Source organism: Mustela nivalis, assembly GCF_964662115.1.
Source record: "Mustela nivalis genome assembly, chromosome: 7".
NCBI classification, from domain to species: Eukaryota; Metazoa; Chordata; class Mammalia; order Carnivora; family Mustelidae; genus Mustela; species Mustela nivalis.
Genome location: NC_139026.1, coordinates 104,698,397 through 104,718,915, shown reverse-complemented (window position 1 = coordinate 104,718,915; position 20,519 = coordinate 104,698,397). Strand labels below are relative to the sequence as shown.

The following is a 20,519-nucleotide window of genomic DNA, read 5'->3' as shown; positions in this document are numbered from 1 at the left end:
CACAGCCCCGACTATGGGCCCAGGGCCTCCACCCTAATCCAAAATGAGCCAACGGGGTTTTTGGAACCAATTATAGAGAAAGCTCTAAAATACAAGTTCCATGAGCTATTAGTAGGAATGTTTACATCCAATGGAGAAAATCTGCAGTGAAACAAATACAAGAAAAAAACAGTGATGGGAGATAAACAGGAGTCCCTACTTCCATTGGCCCCTAGGCTAGCCATACACTTGCCACTATGTTCCCTGACCACCCCAGAATCCTAATAAATTCCTTTTTTTTTTTTTTTTGCTTCAGCTAGTTGATGTTGCATTTCTATCACTTGCAACTGATAAAGTATTAAAATACATTGATCACGCTTTGGTTTTTGAGGACAGTGCTGAAGATGGCAAGAGATTTAAATACCAAATATAAGTTAAGTGTCACTTGTACTTTATTTCTACATATGTTGATTCCTTCAACAATTATTTATTAACATTTTACTATGTGCCAAACATCATCTCCTGAATCCTTACAACAACATTACAAGGTACATGTTATTATCACTATTTACAGCCAAGGGAAGGAAGACCTGGGGAGTGAACTATCTAGTCCTATAGCTAGTATGTAATGCTCTCCATCCTAAAGGATGCTATTTTTTTGTGAGGGGGGGGAGAGCATGAGTGGTGTGGGGGGACACTGAGGGAGAGGGAGAGAATCTGAAGTAGGCTGCACACCCAGCATAGAGCTAGACACAGGGCTTGATTTCGTGACCCTGAGATCACGACCTGAGCCAAAATCAAGTCAGACGCTTAACCAACTAAGCCACCTGGCAGCCCAAGTATGCTATTTTTAAGTGCTTATATTCTTTGTAGGCTCTCTTTTCACCATAAGGACCAGCCTTTGTTCCATCTCTTGACTCTCCAAGAACCCCACCATGGGGCCTGTCACCACCTGCAGTTTCTGACTTCCTGAACCAGAGGTTGAGCCCCCCTCAGTTCCAGAGCTGCCTGCTTCTATAGACAGCCTCACAGCATTTTACCCCAACAGTGTTTGACCATATCAACATGTGATCTCTATCCAATGCCACTCACCGTTTCCCGCCTCAGGTCTTAGGAGAAACCAGAGAAAAAAGTCATGCAGTTGAGAGGAAAATGCATTTCTCAGGCTTGGGGTTTTTCATCAGGTAGAATCTACTTGCCCACATCAGCCTTTAGCCCTAGAGAAGAGCTTAACTAGGAAAGAAAGGGAGCCATCCCAGCAGGCTCTGAAGCCATTCCCAGACTCTGTAGTTCCCAGATCTGTCTCTGGAGGGAGGTTACGTGTGTGGTAAGGGGAGGAGAGAATAGAGGGTGAGGACTTTGGAAGGAAGCGTGTGAACTGTACTTGCAACTGGGATGAAACTCCAAAGTACTGCCCTGTGGGAACTGATGCTTTTTCTTTAAAAACATCTCACCTGGGAATATCTTCTTCGATTGTTGCACATCCATAAAGAAACACGATCACTCCAATTACAGAAGATGGAATGAGAAATGATGTATATAACCCCAGCCAGGCAAAATACAGTCCAATTTTTTCTCCAAAATACTTTCTGAAAAAGAAAGAAAATTGCAACACTTATTAAGAACATCATACACCTCCTCCATTTCTGTTTGTTCTAAACCTGACAACGGGTCAGCATAAATAAAAAGAGATGGAAGTTAGATGGCGCAAGAGGGACCTCAGCACAAAGAACTGGTCTCTTCCACTATGAATTACATTCCTTGGGAATCTCACACACACACACACGCACACACACACACATATCCCCCAGGGAATCATGGCTATTCACATGAAATAGTCCCAAGAAGGAATCCAGCCCTAACAGCAAACAGAAAATAGGCCATACATTTTGGCATCTTTACCAGACAAACATGAGTAACACAACATCACCTCATGAGTACCGTAACCCATAGAAAAATACCTTTTCAAAACTTTGCTATGTGACTAAAACACACAAACAGGCGGGCACGCATACTTATGTATACAAACCATTAAACTCAGAAAAATGACTAGAAGAATTTTGCTAAAATATTAGCAATGGTTTCCTTAGCTGATGGGATTATGGATGGATTTTATTTCTTTATTTTTTACTTTTTTGCATTTTTTAAACTCTCTACTTTGTTAATGAATTAATTTTATACTAAAAAATTCTTTTAAAGAGAAAATTAACAAGCCATTATATTTTTTGATCCCCAGGTCAGGAAGTGAGTAAGTTGTCACACTGTCTCTAAAAAAGGAATTTTTCTTTTAAATAACTATTGGTGACAGGCACCTGAGTAGAAAAATACAAACCACAGAGAAACCATGCATTTTCTTTCCTAAGAGGCTATGACATAAAACACGGGAGGGAAATGGGAATGCAGCCCACTCTTTGATGTGAGGACAAAAGAATAAGAACAGTGAATTGAATCTATTTGTCCACTACCAAAGGGGCTGCTCTCACCTAGGATTCACACAATGGCAAGATAATGTGGCTTCCACCCTAACAACAAGAGAAGTCCAGATAATCTGTAACATTAAACTTTCCTTGAACTCATCATAGAGTGGAGACTACAAGGTAATCATGTGAAGTGAATATTTTTTTAAAAAGTGACAAGCACCTCCAAGGAAAATGGGATATGCAAACACTTTCAGATTTGGCAGACCACAGAAGGAAAAGGCAGTACAAAGAAAAAGATATAATCTTGTAAATTCTGAAAGGCTGAGTATAGGTTAGCATGATAGCTTAGAATAACTGGGAGCTCCAGACACAAGAGGAGTTTGCAGTCATTCATAAGATCCCAGCCAATGACCACCATCTGGTACTCACAAGGAGGGTATGGCAACATAGGAAACTGGAAAGGGCCTCTTTATTTGCAGAGGGGCATGGAAACACACCCATCTCCCAAGACCATCTCTCATTCAAATCACTGACTGATAATGATCAGCAGTCTGCTCTGGGGGAGGGGCAGGACAGGATAATATTCTAGGGTCTACCATATATATAACAGAAGTCCCAGGAAGATTAAGAGAAAGAAGACAGAAGAAATATCTGAAAGGGTTATGGCTAAAAAATTTCCCAAAATTAATAAAAAACAACAAAACATAGATTTAAGAATCCAAAGAACCCCAACCAGAGTAAATATAAAAACAAAAACAGAAACTTATACACCGAGACATATCATAATCAAATCTGAAAAACAAAGATAGAAAATCTTTAATTAAGCTGGGGTGGGGGTAAGGCTTTGCTGGGGAGGGAAAGATGGGAAAAGGAGGATATTATATACAAAGGGACAAAAATTTCTTGGCAGAAACTATGCAAGCCAGAAGATAACAGGGTGACAACCTTAAAGTATGGAAAGGGGGGGGTGGGAAAAACGGTCAACCCAGAATACTATATGAAACAGTGCTCCCGTGGGGATAAAACTAGTTCTTTGGAAGCCAAAAACTATCTTAGGTATTACAGTGGTTTTAGGTCTCCAAAGGACCACAGAACATAAAGAGATATACAGATATATGTGGTATTAAAATTTCATGGAAGAGAGCAGTAATGGAAAAAAGGCAGAGAAACATTGGACAAAACAGCACCTATGATAGGAGAGAGGAAACTGAGAAATAGTGTATATATGTATGTATATGTATATGTATACATGTATATGTATGTATGTATGTATACACATACATACATACATATACATACATATATACACTATTTCTCAGTTTTCCTCTCTCCTATCATAGGTGCTGTTTTGTCCTACTCCTATCTACGTTATAAACTATATATGTTATATATATATATGTATGTACATACATATACATATATATATGTATGTATGTATATATAGGTCCCTCTATAGAAATAGTGTAATAATGCCCTTACCCAGGGTGTGAAATGGTATAATATTATTTTAAAGTAGAATGTGGTAAGTTAAAGGATTCTGTAAATCCTAGAGCAACCACTGAATTTTAAAAATAGGTAATAATTAACAGACCAAAATTGGAGATGAAATGGAACCATAAAATATACTCATTTGCAAAGAAGTCATGAAAAGAGGAAAAACCGAAAGAAACTACAGACAAAACAAATAGAAAACAAATAGTAATGTGGTAGTTTTAAAATATAAATACATTATACAATGGAATATTATGTCTCCATCAGAAAAGATGAATACCTAACTTTTGTATCAACATGGATGGGACTGGAGGAGATTATGCTAAGTGAAATAAATCAAGCAAAGAGAGTCAATTATCATATGGTTTCACTTACTTGTGGAGCATAAGGAATACACGAAAGACACTGGGAGATGGAGAGAAGAAGTAAGTTGGGGAAATCGGAGAGGGAGATGAACCATGAGAGACTGTAGACTCTGAGAAACAAACTGAGGGTTTTGGAGGGGAGGGGAGTGGAGGGTTGGGTGAGCTTGGTGGTGAGTATTAAGGAGAACACGTATTGCATGGAGCACTGGGTGTGGTGCATAAACAATGTATCTTGGGACACTGAAAAAAATAAAATTAAATTTAAAAATATATACAAATACATTAATAATAACAAATGTAAGCATACAAGAAACCCACTTTTATTAGAAAGGCATATATGGAAGAAAAGTAAAAAAATATATCATACAATCAGGAATCAAAAGGAACGTGGGACACACAAAGACTTCTGAACAAGGAACATTACCTGGGATAAAGAAGCAGATCAATTAATGATAATATGGTAAACTCATTAAGAAGGCCTGATGATCCTAAATGAATATAGTAAAATGTACAGATCAGCTGCATACATCAAAATACATACAATAAAAACTGAGAGAACTAGAAGGATGAATAGACAAATTCTCAAGTATAAACTGGAGATATCAACACTTCCCTCTCAAGTAATGGAGAGAACAAGGAGACATAAAAAATCTGTAGGGACACAGAAGTCACTACAAACCAACTTGACCTAATTGACATGTATAGAATCATCTACTAAACAGCAGAAAATACATTCTTTCCAATACACATTCACCAAGATGGTCCATATTCTGAGCTATAAAGCTAATCTAACAAATATAAGGGACTAAAGTAATGAAATTTTATTCTCTGAGCACAATTAAGTTAAACTAAAAATCAACAGCAGAAAGATATCTGAAAATATCTATAAATACTTGGAAATACAACACCCATCCAAATAACCCAAAGAAAGGTCAATGAAGAAATAAAAAGGGAAATTAGAAAGTAGTTTCAATTGAGTGAAAAGGAAAACATAATATTACCAAAAGTTGTAGGATGCCATTAAAGCAATACTTAGAAATTTATAGCATTGAATACTTGTACTAACATAAGAAAGCTCTGAATCAATCATCTAAGCTTTCACTTCCACTAGAAAAAGAACAAATTCAATCCAAAGCAAAGAAGTAAAGAATTAATAAAGTGGGGAACAGAGATCAGTGAGAATGAAAACAGAAGAAACATAAAGAAAGGGCCCATGAAACCAAAAGCTGGTTGTTTGACAGGATCCATAAAATTGACAAATGTTAGTCGGACTTATCAAGAAGATGAAAGACAAAACACAAATTACCAACATGGGGACTGAAAAAAGGGACATCACTACAGTTCCTATTTCCAGGATCATGGGATACTATTAGCTGCCCCCTCATGGGTGCTCATCTTGCCTTCCCTTCCAGACTACATTGCCTACCTTTGGAAGAAGAGTGGGGAATGGGAAGATAGGAGAGACATAACACATAACAAACACAAACTGTCCTAGTGCTCTTGTCTTGATCGTCTTATTTAACTCCACTTTCAATTCTCACAACATCTTTTCCAGGTGAGGAAACAGAAAGTCTTTGGATAAACAGACTTGTCCAAGGTCACATGGCTAGTGGATGGCAAGACAAGCATTTGGTCCTTTGGCATTTGACCCCTCCGTGTGCTCTTGCCAGGATAACAACAGCAGTCATAGGGACTGAAATTTATCGAGGGCTGATTCTTTGCCAGGCTCTGTTCTAAGAAGATTCTAAATATTGTCTCGTTTTTTTAGTCCCCACAACTCTATGAGGTAGTATGCTATTATCTTCCAGTTAGAGATGAAGAAACTGATGGACAAAAATAGTACCCCAAGGTCACGTGGCTGGGAAGAAAGCAGAGACAAGATTCAACTCAGTGAGGTTAACTGAGATTCCAACTCTCAAGATTCCTCCACAGTATACTAACTTCTAGGAGGGACTTAGGGAAGGGAAGGAAATAGCTGGGCAGGGGACATGCGCAGGGAAAATTTGCTGAGTTAGAGAAAGACAGATCATAGCTACCTATTCATCCTTCATCCCCTGCCATGTTCTCATGTTTTTTCCAGCTCTGAAACCAGACCACCAAAGCTTCCCATCTGAGGTACTCAGCCATTCAGAGATAGAAGATTTCCCTGACCAGTCTCTTAACCCATAAAATCTACAAATCTTTTCTCCCGTTGCTTCCCAGGTTTATGCTTAAGGAACTGATCTGGTAACTTAAACTTCACTGGGGTACTTCATCACTTCTTCCAGGAAAGGAATTACATTTCAAGCTTTATAGAAACAATACCTTCACCCCTTAAAGGAAGGGAGAGAATATTTTGAGGAGTTCTTTTAGCTGTTCCACATAAGCAATTTACTCCTCTTTTTACTATAAAATCATCAACAGCCAAAAAGGTAGACAGGAAGCCTGAACACAGAGCCCAGACACCTGGCAAAGGAAGCGAGCGAGGTCAAAATCTATTAGGGTAAGAACAGATGAAACAAAGAAGGAAAAGGAGTCAGTTATGCAATTTAAGGGCAACAGTTTAGTTGTCAAAAATTCGGATGCCTTCAGAAACCAGGCAAGAAACATAAATGACCAAAGCAGGCCAAGCATGACCAATCATAGTATCTCCAGTGGAACAGGAGAGAGCTTATTTCTATCTACAGGGACCAGTAACTACTCAGCTCCAACAGTCCTGGGAGACATGTGAGAAAACGGGACCAGTATTGCCAGATCCTACAATTTTCCAAGAAAAGCTGGAAATCTGTATTTCTCCTAATTTTTCAATGTTGGCAACTAATTCAACTGGAAAAAAATGTACAGGCCAAACAAAAAATTCAAGGGCTAAAGAATGTCTATGGGATATCAGCTGGTGTCCTCTCTGGTATAGCAGAGGTCCCAGAACAGGGGCTCTGAAGTGAGGAGAGCAGGCATGAATGTTCCCTCTGCTGTTTCCCACCTTGGGAAAGTCTTTCCACCTCTCTAAGCTTCATTTTGTTTCCATTTAAAAATATGTTAATGTGAAAATGAAATGAGCAAGGTCTAGAACACAATAAGCAAGTTTTGATGACACTTATTCTAAAAACCCACGTGGTCTACTACATTAAAATGGAAAACTTCTGCGCATCAAATGGTATTGTTAGGTGAGTAAAAAGACAGGTCAAGAAATAGTTAAAAAAAAATATTTGTATACATGGACTTGTATTTGGAATACATAAAGAACTTCTACAGATGAATATGAATTAGGAATCCAACAGAAAAAATAAGCAAAAGACTTTAAGGAACTCTTCATTAAAAAGATAACCAATTGGGATGCCTGTGTGGCTCAGTCATTTAAGCAACCAACTCTTAATTTCGACCCACATCATGATCTCAGGGTTACTAAATCAAGCTCTGTGATGGGCCCCATGTGCTTAAGATTCTCTCTCCCATTCCCTCTGCTCCTCTCCCCCCAAAAAGATACCCAATTGACCAATAAACATATGAAAATGTACTCAACTTTCCTCATCATCAGATCATCAGGGAAAAGTAAATGAAATCACAACACAATAAGTCTGTATAGTCAAGAGAATGTTAAAAGCGAAAGAGAGGGGAAATGCCAAGTCTTGGCCAAATGTGGAGAAACCAGAAATGCTCCCACGGTGCAGGTGGCATGTATATTGGTAGATCTACTCTGAGAAAACTGATGGGTAATATCTACTACAGCTAAACCTGGACATCCCCAATGATGCAACAACTCTCTTCCTGAGTATGTGCCCAACAGAAATGCATACATGCACATTGAGAGACATAGAACAGCAGCACTATCTAGGATAGCCTCACACTGGAAACCCATAAATGCCTATAAAACACCATAAATGTCTATAAGCAATAAAATGGATAAATATGTTGTGTTATATTTGCCCAATGGAATGTTATACAGCAACATGCAACAATATGGATAAATCTCATCAACACAACGTTGAGCAAAAGAAGTCACACAGTAAAAACTATATATATTTAATTATTCTATTTATATTTATGTAAAGTCAAAAACAAAATAGCTGTGCTAGAAGTCCAGATAGTAGTGTTAATCATATTCTTTCTTGATCTGGGTACTAGTTGTATGAGTGTGTTCAGTTTGCAAAAATTCAGCAAGTATCTGTCTATAGGTATATTATATCTTGATTTTAAATGGTTTCATCTTTAAATTTTCATTATTTTGTTTTACTTGAGAGTAGTTGATACACTAAGCTACGTTAGTTTCAGGTATAAAACAGTGACTCAACAAGTTTCAACATTATGCTATGCTCACCACAGTGTAGCTGTCACCACACCATGTTATTACAATACCATTGACTATACCTTATGCTGTGTCTTTTATTCCTGTGACTTACTCATCTCATAACTGGAAGCAGGAGGTATGGAACCTATACCTCCCACTTGCCTTCACTCATTTTGTGCACACTCCCACTAGCAACCATCAGTTTGCTTTCTGTGTTAACAGGTCTGATTCTGTTGTTTGTTTATTCTTTTCTGTTTTTTTTTTTTTTTAAGATTCCACATATAAGAGAAATCATACGGTACTTGTCTTTCTCAGTCTGACTTATTTTGATTAGCATAATATCCTTTAGGTCCATCCATGTTGTTGCAGATGGCAAAAATCTCATCCTTTCTAATATAATATTCCATGATACATCCCAAACATACACACATATACATATATATGCCACATCTTCCTATCTATTCATCTATCAATGGACTCTTACGTTGCTTCCATAGTTTGGCTACTATAAATAATCCTGCAAAAACATAGGGGTACATATGCCCTTTCGAATGAGTGTTTTCATTTTCTTTGGGTAAATATCCAGTAGTGAAATTATTGGATCCTTTAGTATTTCTGGTTTTTAATTTCTTGAGGAAACTCCATAGTGTTGTTAACCCACAGTGGCTGCACCAGTTTGCATTCCCACCAACAGTGCACAAAGATTCCTTTTACTCTACATCCTTGCCAGCACTTATTTCTTGTCTTTCTGATTTTAGACATTCTGACAGGTGTGAGGTGATCTCTCATTGTGGTTTTGATTTGCATTTCCCTGATGATTAGAGATGTGGAATATATTTCTAAGTGTCTTTTGGCCATTTGTATGTCTTCTTTGGAAAAAGATCTATTTGGTTACTCTGCCCATTTTTTGTTGGTTATTAATTGTTTGGGGCATTGTCTTTGGTCCTTATATATTTTGGATATTAACCCCTCATCAGATATATCATTTGCAAATATCTTCTCCCATTCAGTAGGTTGCTCTTTAGATCTAGCAATGGATTCCTTCATTTTGCAAAAGCTTTTTATGTTGATATAATGCCAATAGTTCATTTTTGCTTTTGTTTCCCTTGTCTTAAGAGACATGTCTAGAGTAATGTTGCTATGGTCAGTGTCAGAGAAATTACTGCCTGTGCTCTCTTCTAGAATTTTTATGGTTTTAGGTCTCACACTTAGGTCTTTAATCTATTTTGAGTCTATTTTTTGTATAGTGTTAGAAAGTGGTCTAGTTTCATGTTTTTACATGACGCTGTCCAGTTTTCCCAGCACCATTTACTGAAGACTCTCTTTTCCCTCACTTCATATTCTTGCTCCTTTGCCATAAATTAACTGACCATACAATCACGAGTTTATTTCTGGGCTCTCTATTCTGTTCCATTCATCTATGTGTCTATACCATACTGTTTTGATTACTACAGCCTTGTACTATATATATTGAGATCTGGAATTGTGATGCCTCAACTTTGTTTTTTTTTCTCATGACTGAAATGATCATTCACCACAATCAAATGGGATTTATTCTGAGGATGCAAGAAAGGTTCAATATTTGCCAATCAACATGATACACCTCATCAACAAAATGAAGGATAACAATCATATGATCATCCCACAGAATGGGAGAAGCTATTTGCAAATGACACTACAGACAAAGAGCTGATATCAAAGATCTATCAAGCACTCCTCAAAGTCAACACTGAAAAAACAGATAATCAAGTCAAAAAAATGGGCCGAAGACATGAGCAGACATTTTTCCAAAGAAGACATACAAATGGCTAACAGACACATGAAAAACTGTTCATCATCATTAGGCATCAGGGAAATTCAAATCAAAACCACATTGATGAGGGGAGGAGCATGATGGTGGAAGAGTAAGAGACAAAACATCATCAGATCACAGAAGTTCAGCTAGATAGCTATCAAACCATCCTGAATACCAACAAACTCAACAGGAGACTGAAGAGAAGAAGAGCAGCAATTCTAGGAACAGAAAATCAACCACTTTCTGGAAGGTAGGACATGAGGAAAAGTGAATCCAAAGAGACAAGAAGATAGACCACAAGGGGAGGGGCCAGCTCCCAGCAAGCCAGTAGCTACAGAGCATAAAATTGGAACTTTTAGAAGTCTGCTCCACCGAGGGACATCATTCCAGAGGCTAAGCAGGGGGATGGAGACCTGTGGGGACAGTGTGATCTCAGAACCCACGGGGTCACAAAAAGAGCAGGGTATCTGAGTGCGGCAGAGCTCCCATGTATCACAGCAGGGAAACTGGCTATAGAGACAGAGCCGAGCAGTGGGCTCTCAGCTCGGGATTACCTTAAACTGAGGCACAGTTGGGCAGGGTCCCCACAAGTGGCAGAACCTTCTTCTTCCAGGAGTGGCACAGGAGGGTATGGCAGGAATCTGCTGGGTTTGGAGACTCCAAACAGGGCCGTGTGCCAGAGACAGCAATGCTCAGTCACAGGGTGGGTGAGCACAGAGCACAGTTGGAGACCAGGGAGACGGAAGGGATTGACTACTTTTCTCTGAGGGTGCACTGAGAAGTGAGGCCCGAGCTCTCAGCTCCTCCAAGTGGAGATCGGGAGGCCACCATTTTTCATTCCCGCTCTCCAAAGCTGTACGGAAAGCGTTCAGGGAACAAAAGCTCCCAAGAGCGAACCTGAGCAGATTGCTTAGTCTGGCTCCTGGCAAGGGCAGTGCAATTCCACCTCCAACAAAGACATTTGAGAATCACTGCTACAGGCCCCTTCCCAAGAAGATCAGCAAGAACATCTAGGCAAGACAAAGTTCACTGTCAATGAGAACTGCAAAACTTCAGAGCTATAGGAATACAGCACATAGAATTCATGGCTTTTGTTTCCATGATGCTTTATTCTTTCAGGGTTAAATTTTTTTAATTTTATTTTTTTCTTATTCTATTTTTTTAATTTCTCCTTTCCTATTTTAATATTTTTTAACTATTTTACTTTATCAATACGTTTTTTAAAATCTTTTAAAATTTTCATTGTTATAGTCATATTCTATCCCTTCATTGTATTTCACCTCATTTTTTGTATACACACAGGTTTTATTTCTTTAAAATTTTGGGATAGTGTTTCTTCTTTTTTTTTTTTTAAGATTTTATCTATTGATTTGACAGACAAAGATCACAGGTGAGTAGACAGAGAGAGAGGAGGAAGCAGGCTCCCTGCTAAGCAGAGAGCCTGATATGGGACTCGATCCCAGTACCCTGGGATCATGACGTGAGCCGAAGGCAGAGGTTTTAACCCACTGAGCCACCTAGGCACCCCAGAATAGTGTTTCTTCTAATAGATAAAAATATACCGTAACTCTAGCACATGGCTTTGTTCTGCTCTCCAGGTTCACCACATTCTCTTTTTTGTCTTTTTAACCAACTTATCTTATCAATTCCTTTTTCAGAATCTTTTTAAATCTTCATTTTTATAGTCATATTCCATCCCTTCATTGTGTTTACACCCATTTTTTTATACATATAAGTTTTATTTTCTTTGAAATTTTCGGAGGTAGTTCCTTCTAACAGACCAAAAATACAACCAAAATCAAGTGTGGGGCTCTGTTCAATGTACCAGTCTAATATATGTGTATATATATTTTTCTTTTTTTTCCTCCTGCTTTTGGGTCTCTTCTGATTTGGTTAGTGTATATTTTCCTGGGGTCATTGCTACCCTTTTAGTATTTTGTTCTCTCATTCATCTATTCTCATCTGGATAAAATGACAAGACAGAAAAATTCATGACAAAAAACAAGAGGCAGCACCAACAGCTAGGGACCTAATCAATATGGACATTAGTAATATGTCAGAACTAAAGTTCAGAATGACAATTATCAAGGTGCTAGCTGGGCTCAAAAAAAGCATGGAAGATACTAGAGAATTCCCTTTCTGGAGAAAAAAAAGAATTAAATCTAATCAAGTTGAAATAAAAAAAAACTATTAATGAGGTGCAATCAAAAATGGAGGCTCTTACTGCTATGATAAATGAGATAGAAGACGGGGGACCTGGGTGGCTCAGTGTGTTAAAGCCTCTGCCTTCGGCTCAGATCATGATCCCAGGGTCCTGGAATTGAGCCCTGCATCAGGCTCTCTGCTCAGCAGGGAAGCTGCTTCTTCCCTCTCTCTCTCTCTGCCTGCCTCTCTGCCTACTTGTGATCTCCGTCAAATAAATAAATAAAATCTTTTTAAAAAATGAGATAGAAGACAGAATTAGTGATATATAGAAGACCAAATGATGGAGAATAAGGAAGCTGAGCAAAAGAAAGACAAACAACTAAGGGGAACATTCGAGAGATATGTGATACCATAAGACGAAACAATATTAGGATAACTGGGATCCCAGATGAAGAACAAAGAGAGAGGGGGCAGAAAGTATATTGCAACAAGTTATAGAAGAGAATTTCCGTAATTTGGCGAATGGAACAAGCATCAAAATCCAGGAAGCACAGAGAACCCTCCTCAAAATCAACAAAAATAGCTCCATAGCCCATCATCTAATAGTAAAACTTAAAAGTCTCATTGACAAAGACAAAATCCTGAAAGCAGCTCAGGACAAGAGGTCTGCAACATACAGCAGTAGAAATATTAAATTGGCAGCAGACCTACCCACAGAAACCCTGTTAGGCCAGAAAAGACTGGCATGATATACTGAGAGCACCAAAAAGAAGAATATGCAGCCAAGAATACTATAGCCAGTTAGGCTGTCATTGAAAATAGGAGAGGGGCACCTGGATGGCTCAGTGGGTTAAGCCTCTGCCTTTGGCTCAGGTCATGATCTCAGGGTCCTGAGATCAAGCCCCGCATTGGGCTCTCTACTCAGTGGGGAGCCTGCTTCCCCTTCTCTCTCTGGTTGCCTCTCTGCCTATTTGTGCTCTCTCTCTCTGTGTCAAATAAATAAATAAAATCTTAAAAAAAAAGAAAAAGAAAGAGAGAAAGAAAGAAAGAAAATAGAAGGAGAGATAAAAAGCTTCCAGGACAAACAAAAACTAAAACAATTTGCACACCAAACCAGCCCTACAGGAAATATTGAAAGGGGTCCTCTAAGCCAAGAGAGAGCCAAAAAGTAACAGACCAGAAAGGAACAGAGACAATACACAGTAACAGTCACCTTACAGGCAATACAATGGCACGAAATTCTTATCTTTCAATAGTCACCCTGAATGCAAATGGGCTAAATGTCCCAATCAAAAGACAAAGGGTATCAGAATGGGTTAAAAAATCAGGATCCATCGACATGCTGTCTGCAAGAAACTTATTTTAGAACCAAAGACACCTCCAGATTGAGGGTGGAAAACAATTTACCATGCTAATGGACATCAAAAGAAAGCTGGGGTGGCAATCCTTCTATCAGATAAATTAGACTTTAAACCTTTTATAGTCTTTAAAGACTATAATAAGAGATGAGGAAGGACACTATATCATACTTAAAGGGTCTGTCTGGCAAGAAGATCTAACAATTTTAAATATCTATGCCCCTAACATGGGAGCAGCAAATTAAATAAACCAATGAATAACAAAATCAAAGAAATACATCAACAATAATGCAAAAATAGTAGAGGACTTTAACACACACCCCCCACTTAAATGGACAGATCATCTAAGCAAAAGATCAACAAAGAAAAAGGCCTTGAATGACATGCTGGACCAGATGGATATCACAGATATATTTAGAACATTCCATCCCAAAGCAACAGAATATACATTCTTTCCTAGTGCACATAGGACATTCTCCAGAATAGAATACATCGTGGGTCAGAATCAGGTCTCAACCAACACCAAAAGATTGGGATCACTCCCTGAAAATTTTCAGACCACAATGCTTTCAAATTAGACTCACCCACAGGAGGAAAGTTGGAAAGAGCTCAAATACATGGAGGATAAAGAGTATCCCACTAAAGAATGAATGGGTCAACCAGGAAATCAAAGAAGAATTTTTAAAAATTCACGGAAACAAAAGAAAATGAAAACATAACTGTTCAAAATCTTTGGGACACAGGGAAGGTGGTCCTGAGAGGAAAGTATATAGCAATACAAGCCTTTCTCAAGAAACGAGAAAGGTCTCAAGGACACAACCTAACCCTACACCTAAAAGAGCTGGAAAAAGAACAGCAAAGAAAACCTAAATCCAGCAGGAGAAAAGAAATAATAAATCGGAGCAGAAATCAATGAAACAGGAATCAAAAGAACAGTAGAACAAATCAACGAAACTAGGCACTGGTTCTTTAAAAGAATTAATAAGATTGATAAACCCCTGGCCAGACTTATCAAAAAAAAAAAAAAAAAGAGGAAAGACCCAAATTAATAAAATCATGAATGAAAGAGGAGAGATCACAACCAACCAAAACCAAAGAAATACAGGCAATTATAGGAACATATTATGAGCAACTATATCTTTATATACCAGCAAATATGACAATCTGAAAGAAATGGATGCATTCCTAGAGACATATAAACTACCAAAACTGAATCAGGAAGAAATAGAAAACCTGAACAGATCCATAACCAGTAAGGAGATTGAAGCAGTCATCAAAAAACTCCCAACAAACCAGAGCCCAGGGCCAGATGGCTGCCCAGGAGAATACTACCAAACATTTAAAGAAGAATTAATACCTATTCTCCTGAAACTGTTCCAAAAAATAGAAATGGAAGGAAAACTTCCAAACTCACTTTATGAGGCCAGCATTACTTTAATCCCAAAACCAGACAAAGAACCCATCGAAAAGGAGAATTAAAGACCAATATCCTTATGAACATGGATGCAAAAATTCTCACCAAAACACTAGCCAATAGGATCCAACAGTACATTAAAAGGATGATTCACCATGACCAAGTGGGATTTATTCCTGGGCTTCAAGGTTGGTTCAACATCCTCAAATCAATCAATATGATACAATACATTAATAAAAGAAAGAACAAGAACAATATGATACTCTCAATAGATGCTGAAAAACATTTGACAAAGTACAGAAACCTTTCTTGATCAAAACTCTTCACAGTGTAGAGACAGAGGGTACATTCCTCAATATCATCAAAGCCATCTATGAAAAACGCACAGCTAAAATCATTCTGAATGGTGAAAAACTGGGAGCTTTTCCCCTAAGGTCAGGAACATGGCAGAGACGTCTGCTATCACCACTGCTATTCAACACAGTACAGAAGTCCTAGCCTCATCAATCAGACAACAAAAAGAAATAAAAGGAATCTGAATCAGCGTTATATGCAAACAATCCAGGAACACTATATCAAAAACCAATGATGTACTGTTGTTGACTAACATAACACAATAAAAAATAAATTTTAAAAAATCATATGATCCTATCAGTAGATACAGAAAAAGCATTTGACAAAATATCAACATCCATTCATGATTTAAAAAAAAACTCTCAACCAAGTAGGGTTAGAGGGAACATACCTCAAAACCAACAGTAACATCTTAATTAACAGAGAAAAACTGAGAGATTTTCTTCTTCTTTTTTTTTTTAAGATTTTATTTATTTACTTGATAGAGATCACAAGTAGAGAGGCAGGCAGAAAGAGAGGAGGAAGCAGGCTCCCTGCTGAGCAGAGAACCTGATGTGGGGCTCGATCCCAGGACCTTGGGATCATGACCTGAGCTGAAGGCAGAGGCTTTAACCCACTGAACCACCCAGGCACCCTGAGAGATTTTCTTCTAAGATGAGGACCAAGACAAGGATATCCATTCTCACTACTTTTAAACACAGTACTGGAAGTCCTAGCCACAGCAATCACACAAGATAAATTAAGAGGTATCCATATTCATAAAGAAGTTAACCTGTCACTATTTGTAGATGACATAATACTATATGTAGAAAACCCTAAAGATTCTACAAAAAACTACTGGAAATAATAAATGAGTTCAGTGAAGGTTCAGGATACTTAATTAATACCCAGAAACCAGTAGCAATTTTATACACTGATAACAAAGTAGAAAAAAAGGGAAATTAACAAAACAACTCCACTTATAATTGTACCAAAAAAAAAAAAAAAAAAAACCCATAAGCTTAACAGAAGAGGTAAAAGAGTTATACTCCAAAAACTATAAAACACTAATGAAAGAATTTGAAGATGTCACAAGCAAATGGAAAGCTATTCCATGTTCATCGGTTAAATGAATTAATATTTTTTAAACTTCCACACTACCCAAAGCAATCTATAGATACAATGTAATCCCTATAAAAATACCAACAGCATTTTTCACAAAACTAGAGCAAATAATATGAAAATTTGCATGGAACTACAAAAGACCTCAAATAGACAAAGATACCTTTAAATGGTTTTCAAGAGATACCACATGTCTTATAATTTGCAGGCCAACAGATTCCCGGAAGATCACCTTGTCCATTCTCTAGCCTTCAAGCCTGATGGCATTATAATCAACATCAGATGTATACGTCTTTCAGGCCCAGTCTGTCACCTGACCTGAACAGGGAATTTTCACCTTGATGAAGCACAGACAAGGCTTTCAGAACTAGACTGCCAGCCCTGAAATGCAAGGATGGCATTTGGCCGGGTAGCCCAAGGCGGTAGTGGAAGTTGGATGCTGCCTCACCATTCCCAAGCATTCAGATCAGAAGCAGACCAGACATGGCAGCAGGGCGTGTTCCAGGGGAGCTGGCCCTGTCAGGATAGGCGGGCAACTTCTGCTCCCAACTCCTGCCAAGCCCACATCAGCATGACAGGATGGCAAGCACAGCACCTTCCTTCTTGGTCTTAACAAAAAGCTCAGGCTTTTCCAGCCCTCGGGAGACAAACTGTGGGCAGGTGCAGGGATGCCCAAGAGAAAGTTCAGAGCCTTTAATTAGAGTTCACGGTGGATGGTTCCCTGGAAGACAGCCTGGGAATTCCCAGACACAGAAGAAACTAGGCAAGCTCTCTAAGGCCTCTCCTTGGTGAAACCATGAGATGGGGCCAATGTGGTTTCTGCCTTACTAATGTCCCTTTCCTGTACCCTCAGCTCTAGGAAATAATGTAAGTGGACAATGGTTGCATATGGGGTCAGCACTGGAAAGCAAAGGGAGAAATGCAACATTCATTCAGCAGGTACCATATGCCAAACTCTGGCTTAAGTGCTTTATACACAGTACGTCATTTAATGCTTGCAAAAACTTACAAGGCAAGTTAAAAATCAGTGTTAGAATTAAGGTTTGGTTCAGATGAGCCAAACAGTTAAAGATGACTCTTAAAAAAAAAGAGAGAGAGAGAGATGTTATGTATTTAGTTGAGAGAGAGTATGTACTAGAGAGAGCATGAGCAGGGGAAGGGGTAGGGGCAGAGGGAGAAGCAGACTCTCTACGGAGCAGGGAGCCCAACATAGGGCTCTATCCCAAGACCCCAGGATCATGACCTGAGCCGAAGGTAGTCATTTAACTGACTGAGCCAACCAGGCGCCCCAAAGGTGACTTGGTTTTTTCGAGTTTTTTTCATAAGTCTCCTTGGGATAAACATACAGTAAATTCAAGGTTCAAGCTCCCTGTCAGGATTGCCATGCCCAGCTCAAGAAGCTTCCCCACCACCATCCCCTTTACAAAATAGTATCCAGGTGAGGGAGAAGTGTGTGCATCTTTTCGATGGAAGAAGGGAGGGGGCTTCTGGGAATTTCCTGGCCTAGACCTTGGAGCTCTGCACTGGGCCCACTCAGTCACTGCACAGGGCTGGGTTGGCCCCCAGCATTGTGGGGGCATCCAGCGGGGGTGGCCAGGCCAGCAGAGTCCTACTGGGGCATCCAGCTGGCACCTCCAGCATGTGCTGCCTTTTCCTTTTCCCAGCAACAGCCTCTTCAAGGCAGATGGTTCCTGAGAACTTCTGGATCCTCCAGACCGTGTTTGTGGTCTGTGGGACATAGGGGGAGCTGTTTCATGCTCAGCCTTTCCTAGTCAGCTTCCTGGGCAGCACCACAAACACTGACACCATGCTGGATGCTGGGCTTCTCCAAAGAACTTGCAATTTCCTCAGACTGCACTCTCGGATATGAGGTGCAAACCCTGGGTCCTAGGATTCACCCCAAAATATCTAAGTGCTTTCACTCCTCTTGCTTCCACCTCCCACTCCAACTCCAGAACTGTCTGACCCCAAAGCAGGGAGGCACCAGAATAATGACCTCTTACCCTTCTACACCTTTCTATTTCTCTCTTATAATAATCTTCTTTCATTGGAAAAGTTTACTTTCCCTTTCTGCCTGATGGGAATTTTCCCACGTCTTATCCCCTTATCCCTACCCCATTCCTAGGGAGTACTTCCTCCCCTTATCTTCCCTGGGGCTAGGAGAGATGGGGGTAGGTAGCAGAAAGGTTGTTGGAAAATAAATCCAAGAAGAAAATATATATCAAAAGGGACTTCCAACATTTTCTGTACATATATATACTACAGTTATTTAAGAGTGGTGCATATCGGTTTATTTTCTTGGGGCCAACAACCCCAAGACCTGGAGTACATGGTGCTTCTCTCCAGGGAGTAGAGACATGCCCATGAGAAAGGGCCCATGGTCCCAGGACATCAGGTTCTCCAGGCCTCCCCTTATCCCACCTCCTAGCTTCTGCCTTCTGATCACTGAACTGGCAATCCAGGGACTGGACCCATCTCTAGGTGGGGGTCCCACTGGTGAGGAAGCAGCACCTGGATTGTCATCCCTCTGCCAAAGCTGTCAGCAGAAGCCTGGCTACCTCCCCCTCTGCTGGGCACAGGCCAGCAGACAGAGCAGCTGGCTCCTCTAATCAGTAATGGAGGGCCAGAAGGCTCTCAGTTCTTTGCCCTCCCAGAGAGGCCAAGAGAAGGCCTCATTCTGAAAAGAACATTTTGCAAATATGGGGCAAATTCAGAAAGTAGACTGAAGAAAGGACTAGGCTTCAGAGCTATGAGAACCAGGCTTGGCTCAAGTCCTGACACTGAGAGACAACACAGATGCCAGTGAATGGCATAGGAATGCTTCAGAAGTTCCAAAGGAGAAAAAATACTCCTTGGAATTAGAGCACACTACGTCTATGACACTCTCCTGTGCCACTACTGTCAAGTGTCTCCCTCTCCCCTCCCAAGTCCTCTATTTTAAAAGGTTTCCAAATAAAGAACTAGCGTATGAAGCCAGGGAAGCTGCAGGCCCAGGCAGAGGGTTCAGAATCAGTTGGACTGCTGGGGCCCATCACAGGGCCTGCAACAGCAGATGTGTCTAGACGTGCAAATAGAACAGAAGTCTGGGGAGGGCCAGGGACCAGAAGTTCCAGATGCCAAGCCCAGGGTCAAATAGAGAAGAAAGGTGCAGGTGATGGGTAGGTAAATTAGGCAGACAAAAAATCAGGGCCAGGAAAGTGAGTTTAAGTAGGAAAAGCAAGGGAGGGGAAAAAAACAAGTTCCAGAAGCCAGAGCAAAGGCAGGATCCTCTCCAGAACCCAGGAGAAATACTAAAGGCAAGTTATGATCCTGGGTCTTTCCAAATGTTTGTGGATTCCCTTTAGCAGCTGGGCAGATCTCTGTTATCAGCCATGCCTCCCTAGCCAAAAGAAAAAACATCATAAAATTAAATTAAATTAAACAAAACACAAAATAAAATATCTCTAGCTCTGATTGCTCACTTCATTCCAGGTACTCTGGTGAATTCTCTCATGCATTCATTCTTACAATGCTCACAAGAATCCTGTGAGTGAATACGGGGCTTGGCAAAAATGGCATCCTTGTGTGAATGAAAAGGTTCCTTCCTCTCGGAAGATGCAGCGCCACATCAAGGTACAAGGCCTAGAGAGCGAGTGTGGTATAGATTCCAGCCCCCACTTGCCCTCTCAGCTGGGCAACTATGAGCAAGGCATAAAACTCACAAGACTGTGAGCAGTCCGAGACGTAGGCATTATATCCCCATTTAACAGAGGAAGGGATGGGAGCTCAAAGTTCTAACACCACACCCAAGTGGATGAAGCCACTAGGTTGTCAAGGCACTATTCAAACTCTAA

At 39.8% G+C, this 20,519-nt stretch overlaps 1 protein-coding gene across 3 annotated transcripts in view; it reads right to left on the bottom strand.

The window, feature by feature from the left end:
* ANO2 (anoctamin 2) overlaps positions 1-20,519 on the bottom strand; it is a 342,917-nt gene that overhangs the window by 164,520 nt on the left and 157,878 nt on the right. For all 3 annotated transcript variants that reach the window (XM_082742732.1, XM_082742731.1, XM_082742733.1), the window contains one exon: positions 1,434-1,568. In XM_082742732.1, coding sequence (XP_082598858.1) covers positions 1,434-1,568 — 135 coding nt within the window. The remainder of the gene's footprint in view (positions 1-1,433; positions 1,569-20,519) is intronic.